This window comes from Octodon degus, unplaced genomic scaffold, assembly GCF_000260255.1.
Source record: "Octodon degus isolate 3935 unplaced genomic scaffold, OctDeg1.0 scaffold00123, whole genome shotgun sequence".
Lineage (NCBI taxonomy): Eukaryota > Metazoa > Chordata > Mammalia > Rodentia > Octodontidae > Octodon > Octodon degus.
Genome location: NW_004524699.1, coordinates 1,678,206 through 1,693,097, shown reverse-complemented (window position 1 = coordinate 1,693,097; position 14,892 = coordinate 1,678,206). Strand labels below are relative to the sequence as shown.

The following is a 14,892-nucleotide window of genomic DNA, read 5'->3' as shown; positions in this document are numbered from 1 at the left end:
CGGCGCAGGTGGGCCGCGGGCGGAGGTGGCTCCCGGCGTCACCCGGGCCCCGCTCTGGGCCTCGCCGGCGCCTCCTCCAGGGCCGGCGGGCGGCCTCAGATGGGGTCCGGGGTCCTAACGGCAGCTCTGCGGGTTCCCTCCAAGGCTCGCAGGCACCGGGACCCGGGATGGAGCGCCCGCGACTCGAAGGCGCTGCCCGCGACCTCTGACCGCGCCTCCCCGACCCAGCCTCCTCCCGGTGGCCGCCCCGAGGCCCGGCCCGCCGACCATGCCGTCCAAGGCCGTGTGTCTGCGTCACACCGCGGCTCCCGGGCAGCGGCCGGCCGGGACGCTCAGCGGGCGGCTTCCCGCCCCCGCCCGGGACCTGGCCCTGAGCCCGGGCTCCCTGCCTGGCGCCTGCACTGAGGCCCCCGAGGACGGCCCCACGCTCCCTCGCAACGATCGCGCGGAAGCGGGCAGCGAGACCTCGCCCGCCGCCGCGAAGCCCATCACCCCACGCCCCCCGATGCGGCCCAGGCTGGAGCGAGCCCTGTCTCTCGATGACAGAGGCTGGAGAAGGAGGCGCTTCCGAAGCAGCCAGGAGGACCTGGCCGCCCAGGACGGGGCGGGTCTCAGCGGGGACTCGGTGCAGAGCACGGCCCCCCAGAGCCTGGGCCGCGGTCTCCCGCTGCCTTGCCTGAGCACGTCCTTGCAGGAGATCCCCAAGCCCCGTTGGGCCACGGGCAGCATGGGCGGGAGCCCGACCTGGGGCGACCGACTCTCAGGCATGGTCAGCACATCCCTGGATCTCCTGCACAGGGAGGCCACCCCGGCTGGGGGTTCCCCCAGGCTGGCCAGCCTACGCACCCCACACCCACCATCCTCCTCGGAGCCCACCGTGGCCTCCAACACCCTGAGGACTGCAAACCAGGCGGACTCTGAGCAGACTGACCGCAAGCAAGCTGTCCCCACCAGGCTGGTCCGTGCCCACAGCAGTCTGGGTCCCAGCCGGCCTCGCAGTCCCCTGGCCTGTGATGACCGTTCGCTGCACTCGGCCAGGTCCTCCTTCAGCCTGCTGGCCCCCATCCGTACCAAGGACATCCGCAGCAGGTAGGGCCTCCCTCCTGCACCACCGCCTGCTACAGAGCGCCTCAGCCCTGCGTGCTGGACTCAGGGCATGCACAGGCTAGCAGGACATTAGGCAGATGTGGATGTGACTGGCCCAAGACCCCAGGCAGATGGCACCCAAGCTGAGGGGTCACCCCTGCCCTCCAGTGCTGAGCACTGCAGGTGCGGCCCAGCCACACGAACCATTCCTTTCTGCCCTTGGCCCGGGCCCTGGGCTTTGGTCTGAGAGGGGCCCTGCAGACTCCTGTAGCCCAGCAGGAAGTGTGTGCAAGAAGAGGTGCAAAGTGGTCCGGCATTGGCTTCCCAGGCCTGCCTGACCAGTGACCCTGCGGTCACTGAGTGCCTCAGGTGGTTTTAGTGGTCAATCCCAGCTCTGCAGACAGGGCTGGCCATCCTCTCCGCGAAGATCTTGGGGACCCTTCCTCTCCCCACCCTCCCAGTTGTGGCTGTTCAATTACTTACCTTTCCCTGACCTAAGTCCCAGGTGACTCTGGGATCTAGCCAGTTTGTTTGCACAGAGCCTTCCAAGGCCCTAGGGTGGCCATGTCCTGCAGCCCACTCGCCCGTCTTGTCTCACAGGTCACCTTACTTCCCAGTACCTGGCGCCAGCCTGGGGCCCAGCCTGCTCCTCAAAGCATCTGCACCATAGGTGTACCCATTTGTTCCTCCTCCTGGTACCGAGGAGTGAGCCGGGCCCTCTTGGCACCTTTTGTCTTGAGTTGTGGTCTTGCTGAATTACCCAGCCGGGCTCCTCACCGGAGTCTGGTTGCAGTTGTGCACCACCATAGCAAGCCTGGGAACCAGAATCTGCCTTAAGGAAGACGGTGTAAATCCGTCTTCAGGAAAAATGTGTGAGGTTTTCTTAGCGAGTCGGGATTGCAGAGTGAGCTGGGGCTTTGAGCAGCGAAGGGCGTCCGTAAACCGACTGTGACGGACTGTTCTTGAGAACTGGAAGAGGGCAGCGATGCGTGCAGGACAGACACACAGCTTGGGGACCCAGCAGCGAGGTGGGGCCAGCGGGGAGGCCTGGAGCTCGGCGGTGCCATGTCACCAGCAGCCTGGTCTGCACTGTAGCTGGTCCACACAGGCAGGACCTGGGAGGACAGCATGACCGGAGGAGGTGACCCTGAGACAGACAAGGTCACGTCCACAAGGAGTTGGCGGGCTGGCGCCCATGCTGCCATCTCAGGTTGCACGGGCCTACTTGGCCCCCCTGGGGTCCCCCCGGGATACAGGCAGGAGTCCTAAGTGTCCTCCTACCCCCCTGGGGTCCCCCCGGGATACAGGCAGGAGTCCTAAGTGTCCTCCTGACAGGTGCACACCTGTGGAAGCCGTGTAGGTGTTGGCCTTCTGCAAGCCAACCCCTCAGGTGTCCCAGCAAATGGGTAAAGTGTTCGGGGTCAACATAGGCCATCACAGAACCTTTTTTTTTTTTTTTTTTTTCAGACAGGGTCTTGCTACGTAGTTCAGGCTAGCCTCTTTCTCACTCTGTAGCCCAGGTTAGCCTCAAATTTGACCCTCCCCGCAAGTGCTGGGATTATAGGTGTGCACCACCACATCAAACTCTCACTGAGTTGAAGACATGGAGGCAGAGCTTATTGAGAGTGGCTGCTGCCTGCGTCCCAGGGGTGGTTGGCCGTGGCCCTGGTCTGGGCAGAGGGGTGACAGCAGGCACTCAGTTAATTGGTGGAGGTTTCAGCAGGTGGACGCCTGGTGCAGCTGTGTCCCCAGGCACAGGACCTACTCAGGATGCTGAGGGAGGGGATTGGCAGCCAGGACCAGGCTAGCAGAGCTGAGGAAGAGGCCCCGTGGCCATGCCTAGGGCGGTGGCCACCACCCATGTTCTGCAGTGAGCCACGCTGTCACCCCGTAGGTGGCTGGAGAGGTCCAAGCACCTCGAGTCTCACAGGGTGTGAAGCGGGGGAGCTTCCTTCCACAAGGGTGCAGCAGGTCGTGCTGGTTGATGGCAGACCGAGGCTGTGTCTCCCTGTAGGGGCTTGTGCGTCCTGAGCAGGCTCAGGGGCATGCCCTGTTGGTAATGGGCATCTGGTCATCTTCATCATGGTTTTGTTTTGCCCACTGGAAGTTGAACCTAAAGCCTCTTACATGCTAGGCAAGCCCTCTGCCTCTGTGCTGTGTCCCCAGCCCTTTTTATTTCATCTTTAACAGTGTCTCCCTGAGTTGCCCAGACTGGCTTAAATCTGCACTCCTCCTGCCTCAGCTTCCCCAGGAGCAGGGGTGACAGGCATATTTACATGTAGCCTTCTCCCGCTTCTCCAGATGGCCCCTCAGGCTCTGCCTGTGGGGAGATGGGGGAGGGAGCTGCCACCCCAGCCCCGCACCAGCGGTAGTGCTGCCTGCCTGCAGGCCGCCTCAGGAGCGAGTGACTCCCTGTGTGGTCCACACAGCAGGCGGGCCTGGCAGGGTCAGGGTCTCTCACTTCACACAGTTCTCCCCACAGGAGCTACCTGGAGGGCAGCCTGCTGGCCAGCGGGGCCCTGCTGGGCGCGGAGGAGCTGGCCCAGTATTTCCCTGACCGCAGCTTGGCGCTCTTCGTGGCCACGTGGAACATGCAGGGCCAGAAGGTCAGAGGCAGGCGAGACGCAGTGCATGGCCTGGCCTGCTGCAGCCCCTGCCAAGGGGTGTGGAGGGCACTTCCAGGAGAGGGTCCGTGGGCACCGGGCATGGTGGGGGCGTGCGGGGGCAGCAGTGAAGCGGTGAGGGGCTGCCACTGCCCTGGGCACCGACCAGGAGGAGACCGCCGGGGCACAGTGCACCGATGCGTCTGGCTCCCTGGGGTCCGTGGGCATCATCGCTGGGCACAGCTTCCATTTCCCCTTGTTCAGAGGCAGTGCTCTGGGCCTGACCAACTCCTGGCTTCCCCCGCAGGAGCTGCCACCCAACCTGGACGAGCTGCTGCTGCCCACCGAGGCCGACTACACCCAGGACCTGTACGTCATTGGCGTGCAGGAAGGCTGCTCTGACAGGTGGGTGGCGCCTAAGACAAAAGGCCTTGGCCTCTGTGTAGACAGCCGATGGACCATGAGAGCGGGAGGGCAGCAGGAGCAGTGCTGGCCCCGCCCCGCTGGGCCGAGCCCAGGCTTTCCCCCACGTCCCATCCCAAAGTTCTTCATTTTTCGCATTTAGCTTATTTTTAGCTTTTTTGTTTTGAAGCAGCGTCTCACTTAGTGGTCCAGGCTAGGCTCAAACTTGCAGTCTTCCTGCCTCAGTCTCCCAGAGTGCTGGCTTCTTGTGAGGCCATGTTGGGCTGACGCCGAAGGGCTTTGCTGGCCTGTGCGGCCTGGTAGCATCTGGGTGCAGTTGTGTGCATGGCCTGCGGAGCAGCGCTCTTGGGCCGTCACTGGGGCTCTCATGCCCCCCACCGAGGGTCTCAGCAGGGTGCAGCAGAAGCACCCTGGTGGGTTATGGAAGCTCATGAGCAGCCCCCACCAGTAGCTGGAGGGCAGGGCCTGCTTCTCCCTTGGGGGTCCGACCTGTGGCCCTAGCACCTGCCTGTGCCCCCACCCCCACGAGGTCCAGGCCTGGAGTCCCCAGTGCCTCCTGAGCCAGGAGACACCACATCCCAGCCCCTCCACCTGCTCCACAGGCGAGAGTGGGAGACACGGCTGCAGGAGACGCTGGGCCCGCGCTACGTGCTGCTGTCCTCGGCGGCCCACGGCGTGCTGTACCTGTCCCTGTTCATCCGCAGGGACCTCATCTGGTTCTGCTCAGGTAGGTCTGCAGCCCCTGTGCCGCCCGGACAGACCCGGGAAGCGAAACGGCCGCTGGCACTGACCCCGCCTGGCCCCCACAGAGGTGGAATGCGCCACGGTGACCACACGCATTGTGTCCCAGATCAAGACCAAGGGCGCCCTGGGCGCCAGCTTCACCTTCTTCGGCACCTCCTTCCTCTTCATCACCTCCCACTTCACCTGTGAGTCACCAGCGCCCCTCCCGCTGCTCTCGGGCTGGGCTGCAGCTCTGCCCCACAGGCGCTGCGGTGATGGGGTAGGTGGGCAGCCGGGGCAGGAAATCAGTGCCCAAGACCTGCAGCCCTCAGCCTCGCTCTGTCCCCCCAGCCGGAGATGGGAAGGTGGCAGAGCGGCTGCTGGACTACACCAGGACCGTCCAAGCCCTGGCCCTGCCCCGGAACGTGCCCGACACCAACCCCTACCGCTCCAGCGCAGGTAGAGCTGGGAGGGGAGAGCACAGCAGGGCGAGGTGGTCCGCAAGGCTGGCCGTTGGCACGGCCTCTGTCCTGGTCCCCAGCCTGGGTCAGGGTCTGCCCCTGGGAGCCACTGCAGTGAGGCCACAGCAGGCGCGGGGAGGCCGATGCCCACACGCTGTCCTCTGTGCCCAGTGGATGTCACCACCCGCTTTGATGAGGTGTTCTGGTTTGGAGATTTCAACTTCCGCCTGGGTGGTGGGCGCGTGGCAGTGGAAGCCGCGCTGAGGCAGGAGCGGGAGGCGGCCGTGCAGGCCTTGCTGCAGCAGGACCAGCTCACGCGGGAGATGAAGAACGGTGAGAGGGGGCTTGCGGGGGGCGCAGGCAGGGTGGGCTGGCTCCGGACTGAACGCTGTGCCCTCACAGGATCAGTCTTCAGGGGCTTCCAGGAGCCAGACATTGTCTTCCTGCCCTCCTACAAGTTTGATCTCGGGAAGGACACCTATGACAGCACCTCCAAGCAGAGGACGCCCTCATACACGGTAGGCCTGCTCCTCTGGGAGAGGACCCAAGTGCTGTGCTGCTGCCCAGTGCCCGGGCCAGTGAGACCAGCAGTCTGCGCGGGCCCGCACTTGTGTTCTCGCCAGCCCACAGTGACCTTTCTTGCTGAGGGTGGCCCCGCCCATGAGGTTCCCCAGAAGTACCCCGGGGTGGCCAGTCCCCCCAGTCACCGCCGATTGCATATGCTCCATCATCCCTCTTAGCATCAGCAAAGGAGTGGGCGGCGCTGGCCCAGCCTGGCATCCCAAGGCCCGCCGCGTCCATGACGTGTGGGGGACATAGAGGCGGCCCCAGAGCTGGGGGCAGCTGGCCGGGCCCCCGGTGCTGAGGCCTGACGTCCACCCCGAGCCGCCCAGTGCAGCGTTGCTGTCACAGTCAGTGCCCTGCTCCCTGTCTCCAAGGACCGGGTTCTGTACAGAAGCCGCCACAAGGGGGACATCCAGCCCGTGACCTACTCCTCCTGCCCTGGGATCAAAACGTCTGACCACCGCCCGGTGTACGGCCTGTTCCGGGTGCGCGTACGACCTGGACGAGACAAGTGAGCCCCTCTGTGTTCCTCGGGCCGGGCCGGGCTGGCGGGGGGTCTGCCCTGGGTGGCAACACACGCGAGGTACGTGGGTGGTCATATTGTGCTGCAGCACGGAGGGGCGGGGTGCAGGCAGCTTCCGGGATTGAAGTGATCCCCCATCACATGACCTGTGGCTCCTCCCACCCGTGAGCCTGGTGTCTGTGGGACCTTGGAGCAGAGCAGTCCCACTCTGCTCAAGACTCCTGAAGATGAGCCCTGGGGACTTGGAGCTGGTAGAGGGACAAGGCAGGGCCCTGTCCCCGTGGTGTGTGCAACCCTCAGTGTCCCTGTCCGGGGATCGAGGGACACCGGGCACCCTGTCACCCACCTTTCCGAAGCATTCCTCTGGCTGCTGGCAAGTTTGACCGAGAGCTATACCTGATTGGAATTAAGAGACGGATTTCAAAAGAAATTCAGAGACAGCAAGCCCTGAAGAACCAGAGCTCCAGCGCCATCTGCTCGGTGTCTTGAAGTCCCCAGAGGCCCCATTGTGACCTGCAACTCAGGACCACGAATCCCTGGAAGAGCTGGGGGTCTGCTCTCTGGTGTCCCTCCATTATGGTCCCCATGCACAGCTGTGGGGCTGCCCCACTTCTCACCGGGAAAGCCCAGGGCAGCCCAGGGGCCTGGCACGCCATGCCCACTGGTGTCCCTGTGACCCCCAACGGGGGGGGGCGGGGCTCTCTCAGGGCATCTGCACTCCAGCCCCATGAATGACAGGTATCTGAGCTGTTCTGCCCTGGACAGCAGCCGGATTCCCGTTTCCTGCTTGCGAGGGCTGCAGGCTCACCTCTGCTTCAGTGCTCAATCCAAGCCCTGGGCCTGAGTGCCCCCACCCAGAGCCCACACCACACAGGCGTCTGTGGAGGTCATGGTATAGCCCGTGTCCTCTGGGCCTCAGCCCCTGGGCACTCCAGAACCCCCTAAGGCCGAGGAAGCCTCCGAGGCCACAGCAGACCCTGGTGGCACACTCACCCTGCCCCAGTGGCCCCAGCTATGGGAGGCCCACCTCCCTGCCTTGCCCCAAGTCTCACTGGGCGACCTCAGCCACAGTGTCAGCAGCCCCTTGCTTAGGTCCTTACCCTACAGGGCTTCAACCTCCCCCCACCATGGAGGATGTAGACTTGAGTGTAGAATCCTAGGGACACCCAGGCCAGCCTGTTAAATTATTTATTTTTCCATATTTATATTTTTAAATACATGCATATATCAAATCTTAAACCCCTCTGGGCTCTGCATGCTCCGAAGTCCGTGCTGCGGCTTTTGCGCACTTCACTGAGGACAGCGTAGGAAGGCAGAGACCTGGATCTCTAGGGCTGGAGCTTGAGGGGCAAGTTCAGGGACACCCGGGAGCTGACTGGGTTTCCCTCATGCGGAAAGGCGCAGTTGTGCTCAGGGGTGGGCTGGGATGAAGGCGTTCAGGGCCAGCTCCTACTGCATGTACCGGTCCTACCGCATGCTGCCATCTGGCCAGCAAGGGGGAGCCCAGGGAACGGGTACTGGGAGGGTCCTGGGCTCCAGGCCAAGCAGGCCCAGCCTGGGGGCAGACTGGGCCACCACAGCCTCCAAGCACATCCCCAGCCCGGGAAGCTGGCCCTGCAGACCCCACCCTCAGGCCTCCTCGCAGGTAGCACAGCCTAAGCTCCAGACACAGGCCACTGCAGGTGCTGGCACAGTCTCAGCAGGACCCTGCAGTGACCACCGTTCCAAGGCTCTGCCACCAGCGACAGAATCCCGTAGGGTGGGTGCCTGGCCTGCCCTACGGGGCCCCCCAAGACCTCTTCACGTCCACAGTAGGACGTGGCGTGTCACCCTGTGCCTGATGATGGTGGGGGCTTCACCCTTGCAGCTTTCCAGCACCCACGGAGCCCCTCCACACTTGGGAGGTGGTCACAGTACATCCTACCACGGGGGACGGGCTCCAAGACACTGGCCAAACTGGATGGTCCCGAGCAGGGCTACCGTCTAAGACAGCTTTTGTCTTGCAGTACTGGGCTAAAGGAGCTTCCCTCCACTGCCCCTTGTAATGTTCAAATTAGGAGATGGACTCTGAGTCGCCTAGGCTAGATTAGAACTTGGAAACCGCCTGCTTCCTAGCATTCTGGGCTTGTAGGTGTACACCCCACCGACTAGCTCACATCGGCCTCAACTAATCCCGGAGCCAGGCAAGAAGACAGCGTGGCAGGAAGTGGTGACAACTTTATTGGCAGAGACGGTGGTGCACGCCCCTCCGGCTTATCTGGCCTTCCCAGAGTGGGGGTGGGGTGGGGTGGCCTTGGCATGAGTCCCAGAGTGGCCACCCACTCTTGAGTGGCCCTGCTTCCCAGCCCAGAAGGGTCAGTCACCCTGCCTGGAAGCTCCCTTCAGGAGGGACGAGAGGTTCAGGCTCCAACAGTCACACCAACTCTGCGCCCGGGTCTGAGCGCCCCGTGTGCCACCAGCCAGGCACCTCCACGTCACTCCACGCGTGTGCACGCTGCTGTCTATCTGGGTCTCCAGGGACCCTACCGGAAGAGCCGGTACATCCTGGGCAGGCGTCCATCCCGGCTCGACAGTGCGGCCTGGATGTGCTCGTAGCTGGGCAGGCTGCTCAGGTCGCCCAGGGCCGCCACAGCAGGCTTCCCTCGAAGCATCTTTGCAGCCACCCGCTTGATGTCCTCCGGCTTCACCTCACCTAGTGTGGAGCAAGACATGTCAGACTGAGCCCCATCCCACCCAGCGGGCGAGTGAGGGTGGAAGGGACTGCGCTCCCGGACAGCGGGGCCTGACCATCAGGGGAGAGGGACAAGGGGCTGCAGGGATGGGTGCAAGGATGGGGCCGGGAGCTGCCAGGAGACCTGGGGAAGGCAGCGCCGGCCAGGCAGCCATCTGCAGGAGGGCCCAGGACCTGCGTGGTACTGTGGCTCCAGTGCCCACAAAGCAGGGCACACTCCCTCCCTGCAGCGACCCAGAGCTCTGCGGTGATGCCAGCTGACCTCCCCGAAGAACCTAGCACACAAGTGGGATGCCCTGCACAGGGCCACAAGGGCAGAGACCACGCCGCCACCTGCATCAGGGACTGCTGTCCGAAAAGACCCCGTGTGGGGCATCCCCTGGGCGAGAGGGCTGGCCACACCCCAAGTGCCCGCTGGTACAGACAGAGCAGGGATTAGCTGCTGGGCAGCCTGATGCAGCTCTCACTCACGGATGAGCGCACAGAGCTCGTGCGGCAGCTTGCGGGAGTGCGTGGCCAGCACCTGCCTGCCCACATCCTCGAAGATCACCGGTCTGGACTCCAGGTTCATCATGAGCATGGACATCAGCTGCGTCTTGGCCCGCTCCAGCTCCACCTGAGGGCCACAGGCACCCACCCGTCAGGTCACCCGCTGACCGATGGGAACCGCAGCACGGTGCACGGGCAGGGGCAGCTACGCCCTGGGCACACAGGTCGTTGCCTAGACCCCATCTACAGGCCAGGGACAACACAGGGATGGGGCAGACTTGCCCACCAGTTTCTCTTCGCTGCAACAGGTTAAGTGGTCCTGGTTCCTTAGGCCCTGTGCACCGGGCCCAGCCTGCGAGGCAGCACGGCACCGAGCCCCTGTACCGCACTCCCCGAGCCCCTAGCAACTGGGAAGAGTGAGGCCCAGCAGTCCCAGGAAGGACAAGCCTGAGGGTCTGGAGCCACCAAACATAAAGACAAACGCTGAAAGGTCAGCTGTGGAGACTCTTGGGGTGCAGGGACTGACCCCCAAGACCTTGCTTACACCACAGAACTGCTCCACCCCTGAGCTTAGATTCAAGCATGAAATAGCCCGGCCAAGGCCGTCAGCCACAGAGCCTCCATGGTACACTGTTCTAGAAGGGGTGGCTGAGGAGGAAGGTCACACTGCCCCAGGACACTGCCAGCCACTTCCGACCGGGCCCTCCCTGCTGATGCGGACGGCAAGTACACAGGAGCTTGGAGCTGCCTTACCGTGTCGACAGTTCCGCCCATCAGGATAAACTCCCTTGTGATGATTTCCACCATGTCTCGAACCTATGCAGGAAATGAGGTGTCAGCAGCACCACCAGCCGGCCACCCCCACCTCCTGCTGCTGTGCCCGCACCTGTCTGGGGTCGGCACTAGCGTGAATACACAGGAGGCCAGTGTCCTCGTAGCTGTGGTGGTAGGAGGTGGCGTTGTACATCCAGTGGTACCTGTGAGGGGACAGAAGGTGCCCAGCAACATCAGGCCACAGCCACAGGAGGACACTATGGCCTTGAAGCCCACGCCCTGCAGGAGCCAGGGAATTGCTGACCTATTGAGCACGTTGAGGTAGAGCCTAGAGAACATGCCCTTGCCGGGGCCGCCAGCTGAGAAGGAGCCGCCGCCACCCATCATCATGTTCAGCACCGCGAAAGGGATGAAGTCGTCGTCCTGCAGGCGCGGGTGCCAGCTCGGACGGGGCCACGCCCACACGGGTGCTGCCCCATGCCGACTTGCCAGGAAGGAGCCTGGGCCACGCCCACACAGGTGCCACCCCTGTGCCCAGACTCACCAGGAAGGAGCAGCTCTCCAGGCCCACCATGATGTGGGCAAGCTCGGGGATTGGGGTCGGGCCGGGGCTGACACTGGACATGTCCCTCTCCAGCTACAATGAGATCAATGGAGCGCGGGCACACACAGGTCCTGAGCCGTGTGCCAAGCCCTCTGAGACAAGGGGACATGGGTACAGGGTCCTGGGCTGCACATACGCAGAGGAGCAGCACAGACGCACTCAGGGCACCAAGGTAACTGACGAGGCACAGTGCCGTTACCTTGACAATCCCGCCAGTGTACTGTGCCACTGATCTGTCCACGGCTGTGGCGCCTGTAGCCCCCCAGGCTGGCGTCACCCCCAGGAGGTGTCTGGCCGCGCACGCCACCAGGTGCTCGTGCTCCACGCCCACGCCGGCCAGCACCATGCGCCCCGGCGTGTAGTAGCTTCTCAGGTAGGCATGCAGCACCTCCCGGTTGATCCTGGCGATGTTCTCCGCGGGGCAGAACCGACGGAGGCCCACAGTGTTCCCCCTGTAAGCAGCCTGAGTGGGCACAACACAAGGACACGTGAGGGTCCAGGCTCCCCCAGGGTGTCACGTGCTGCCAGCCGCGTCTGGGCAAGCCTGACACATAAGGACACCTGGCTGTGGTCTGACATCGCCTCTGGGGTGCGTGCAAAGGTAGCAAAGCCTGCAGTCTAGGATGGAGCGCCACCGAGAAAGGAAGATGGGGCCGGGATGCAGCTCAGCAGCGTAAGTGCCTGCCCGGCAAACGCAATGTTCTGAGTTCGATCTCCAGCACCAAAAAGGAAAAAAAAAAAAAAAAGAAAGAAAGTGCCCTTCTATAGATGGAAAAAGTCAACAGCCTGCTCAAGAAGTGGAAACGTGAACGGGGCTGGGGCGACTCCTACACGAAGGCTGTTCCCAGGCAGAGCAGCTGCCTGCCTGACACGCACAGTACTGGGTGCCTGCACTGCTGGCGTAAAGGAAAAATGGAGGCGACCACGAACATGCAGGACACGCAGGAGCCAGCGACCTTGTGTCCATGCCCAGCACAGAGCCTGGGGCAGAAATGGGCATGTGAGCTGGTTTACCTCATGGATCATCTCAGTGAGGAGGGGCTCGGGGTCAGGCCGCATGTTCAGGTCCTCCAGCTCAAACTGAACAGCCATCCGGGTCATTTCCAGCTCCTCGTCTGCAAGGAACCCCCAGATGGGCTCAGCCTGAGGCAGTGAGCGTGCCGCCTGCAACGCCTTCCTCAGATGCTGAGCTGGCCCAGCCCAGGCCACAGGCACTGCGGGGCACTGACCTGACTGTCCCAGGTCCAACTCTGAGGACACAAGACCTGACAGGAAGCCGTGTAGGGAACAGGCATAGACCAGTGTCGCCACTCCACCAGCTCCCTGAGGCCAGGACCACAGAGCCCCAACCGAACCATAGCCCTGAGGCCAGGCAGCTATGACACACACACACACACACATCAGACCCTGGGAAAAACAGCAGCCTCTCCTGTGCAGCACCCTGCCCTTAGCATTTAGAGAAGCTTCTGAAATAAAAGCTAGCTTACAGGCTTGAAATGTGCAAACAGATCAGAGCACTGGGGACTCCCCATGACGGCTGCCAGAGGGCACAGGACCCAGGACAGCATGCATGCAGGGTCCAAGCCTGCCAAGGGCTTCCTGATCCTGGTACTATCCCAGAGCGACACTGTGTCACTGCAGGGTGAGCCCATGGCCCCCAGTATGTGCTGCTCCTCACCCCTCCTGCCCCCAGCCCCAGGACCCCAGCATGCCATCTGTACCTGTCAGGCAGGGCTGTAGGACCACGTCGGCCAGCAAGCCCACGACGGTGTCCAGACCTCTGCTGTCGGCAGACACGGCATACATGGTGGTGTCTCTGGAAGGAGCAAGGCACTGACGCCAGGCCTGCCCCCGGCAGGATGTCTCGGCCGCACCTGGGCCCCCAACACCCCGCAGAGCACCCAGCGCAGTCCTCACAGCACGCTTCCTCTTCCCTTCCCCTGACTCTTGGTCATTACCACGCAAGAGGCCTCTGCCCACCCCGTGAGCATCGTGGGACCAGGACCTGCCCTGCATCCCACCATGCAGCACGGCTGCAAGGTAAGGCACTGGCCTTCCCAGGACGGGTGCCCAGTGTCACGGCTGCTACCTACGGCTCTGGCCCCGCCTACCCGCTGCTGGCCCTGGACAGGAGCAGCTGCACATGGACAGGAAGCGTGTGACCGCAGAGCTACCTGGAGGTCTGGCAGTCACAGATGCCCCCATGCTTCTCCAAGGTGAGCAGAATCTCATCTTTGCTGTCAAACCGGGCAGTCGACTGACAAAAATAAACACAAAGGATTAAATGAGGAATACAAATCAGCCACAAACAGTATAGCCTTTGAGAAAACTTCCTTCTTTCAAAACACAAACGCAAATTACATTTTAGCTTAAAACACCATTAGCCCTAATACCACCATTTTATCAGAACCACCATCCCAGGAGGGGAGACATTTAGAAACACCCTTTCCTAAGCATTCTCCAAACATCACACACTGGACACTGACCGAAAATGCCAATTTCTCCAAAAAGTGAGCAATCCCATTAATATACTTTGCTTCGTATCTTGATCCTGAGTTAATAAGAACTGGTAATGAAAAAAAAGAGGTTAAATGAGATATTCGGGAGAGAAGGTTTAACCATTTCCGCCAACTGTGACTCCAGAGATAACCAGATGAGGGCGATGGCCACGGCCACGTCTTGGGGGTGATGACAGCTCCACACGTGTACAGTGGCACCTCAGTCCACAGGCTTCATGTACTTTATAATTTGGGGGAAGATGGCCATGGTTGTGTTTGTCACCTGAAATGAAGTCTGTGAATGAAAGCAAAATTCTGTTGAAGGCCTTAGAACAGTCTGTAAGCAGAAGGCCTTGCTTGTGGACTCCGTCACTGCTGCGCACACCAGGTTTGCATACGTCTACAGGATTTAGGCGGCAATGTTCTAGGATTACAGCAAGGTAGGAAAAAGGGAGGGCAGCCTACCACAAATGCTACTACCAAAAATGGCCACAAGTTTTCCGGTATCGCCCCACCCCAGGATTGGGCCCGGGCAGTCTACCTTCAGCTCTACACCTACACTTCCACCCCTTTTTGAGACAGGATCTTACAAAGTTGCCAGGCCTGGCCTTGAATTTACCATGCTGGTGCTTCACCCTAGGGCAGTTCAGGCTACCGGCATGCAGCACCACACCAGGAAAGTTTCAGGTTATTATTGTTGTTATTAGACACCCGGAAATGAGCTTAGCACCTTGTGCTTGCCAGGCAGGCACCGTGCCACTGAGCCATCTCCCCAAACCAAGTTTCAGATCTGCTTCCACTTAAGGCTCCGTTCACAGACCAGCTAATTAAAATTGACAGGGACTGGGGAGATAGCTCGGCGGTCTAAGGGCCCGCCTGACCAGTACACGGACCTGGGTTCCATCCCGGGTACCGTATGCCGTGCCAGCCCTGGAACCAAGGGCACGTGGTGGCACACGCCTGTAGTCCCAGTGCTGGGGAGGCTGAGACAGGAGGATCACTACAAGTCCAAACTGCATTGTGCAGCCCTGTACCAATAAATCCTTAAAGAAGACTTCTCAAGAAGTACTTACTTCCCACTGTACAAAACTGGCCAAACTTATTCTGAGACGCTACGCGGAGCCCATTATCCAGCGTGGTGACTCTGGTTTCGAACTTTTCCTGTCCGTCGACTGTAGCGAAAATCGGCCTGGGTACCCCGGGCAGGGGCGCGGTGAGCGGGACGTTGGCGTAGGCGCCTGCGCTACTAAACCGCCTGCGCGCAGCGAGTCCCAACCTGCAACCGAGACCCCGGCCGTGACCACCGCGGGCGCGAGCAGGGCGGCCCGTCCTCGGGTCTAACGGCCACGCGCGCAGGGGGTCCCGGGCGCCCCCCGGAAAGCGAGGCCGCCGCCGCCCCGCCCGCGTCGCAGC

At 62.0% G+C, this 14,892-nt stretch overlaps 2 protein-coding genes across 2 annotated transcripts in view; one reads left to right on the top strand and one right to left on the bottom strand.

Moving 5' to 3' along the window:
• Positions 1-21: 21 nt before the first annotated feature.
• Inpp5e (inositol polyphosphate-5-phosphatase E) lies at positions 22-7,754 on the top strand. Its single transcript, XM_004640532.2, has 10 exons — positions 22-1,089; positions 3,569-3,692; positions 3,997-4,094; positions 4,715-4,839; positions 4,922-5,041; positions 5,187-5,294; positions 5,468-5,629; positions 5,699-5,814; positions 6,235-6,371; positions 6,740-7,754. Exons 1-10 carry the CDS (start codon positions 269-271, stop codon positions 6,870-6,872), a joined length of 1,944 nt encoding a protein of 647 aa, XP_004640589.1. The 5' UTR covers positions 22-268; the 3' UTR covers positions 6,873-7,754.
• A 910-nt stretch (positions 7,755-8,664) lies between these two features.
• Positions 8,665-14,892, bottom strand: part of Pmpca (peptidase, mitochondrial processing alpha subunit) — a 7,892-nt gene continuing 1,664 nt past the window's right edge. The window contains exons 3-14 of the mRNA XM_004640531.2: positions 14,553-14,755; positions 13,468-13,547; positions 13,156-13,238; positions 12,703-12,797; positions 11,996-12,096; positions 11,181-11,444; positions 10,922-11,014; positions 10,682-10,800; positions 10,490-10,580; positions 10,357-10,419; positions 9,586-9,730; positions 8,665-9,075 (exon numbers count right to left, since the gene is read on the bottom strand). Of these exons, the coding sequence (XP_004640588.2) occupies positions 8,906-9,075; positions 9,586-9,730; positions 10,357-10,419; positions 10,490-10,580; positions 10,682-10,800; positions 10,922-11,014; positions 11,181-11,444; positions 11,996-12,096; positions 12,703-12,797; positions 13,156-13,238; positions 13,468-13,547; positions 14,553-14,755 (1,507 nt within the window). The 3' untranslated portion in view covers positions 8,665-8,905. The remainder of the gene's footprint in view (positions 9,076-9,585; positions 9,731-10,356; positions 10,420-10,489; positions 10,581-10,681; positions 10,801-10,921; positions 11,015-11,180; positions 11,445-11,995; positions 12,097-12,702; positions 12,798-13,155; positions 13,239-13,467; positions 13,548-14,552; positions 14,756-14,892) is intronic.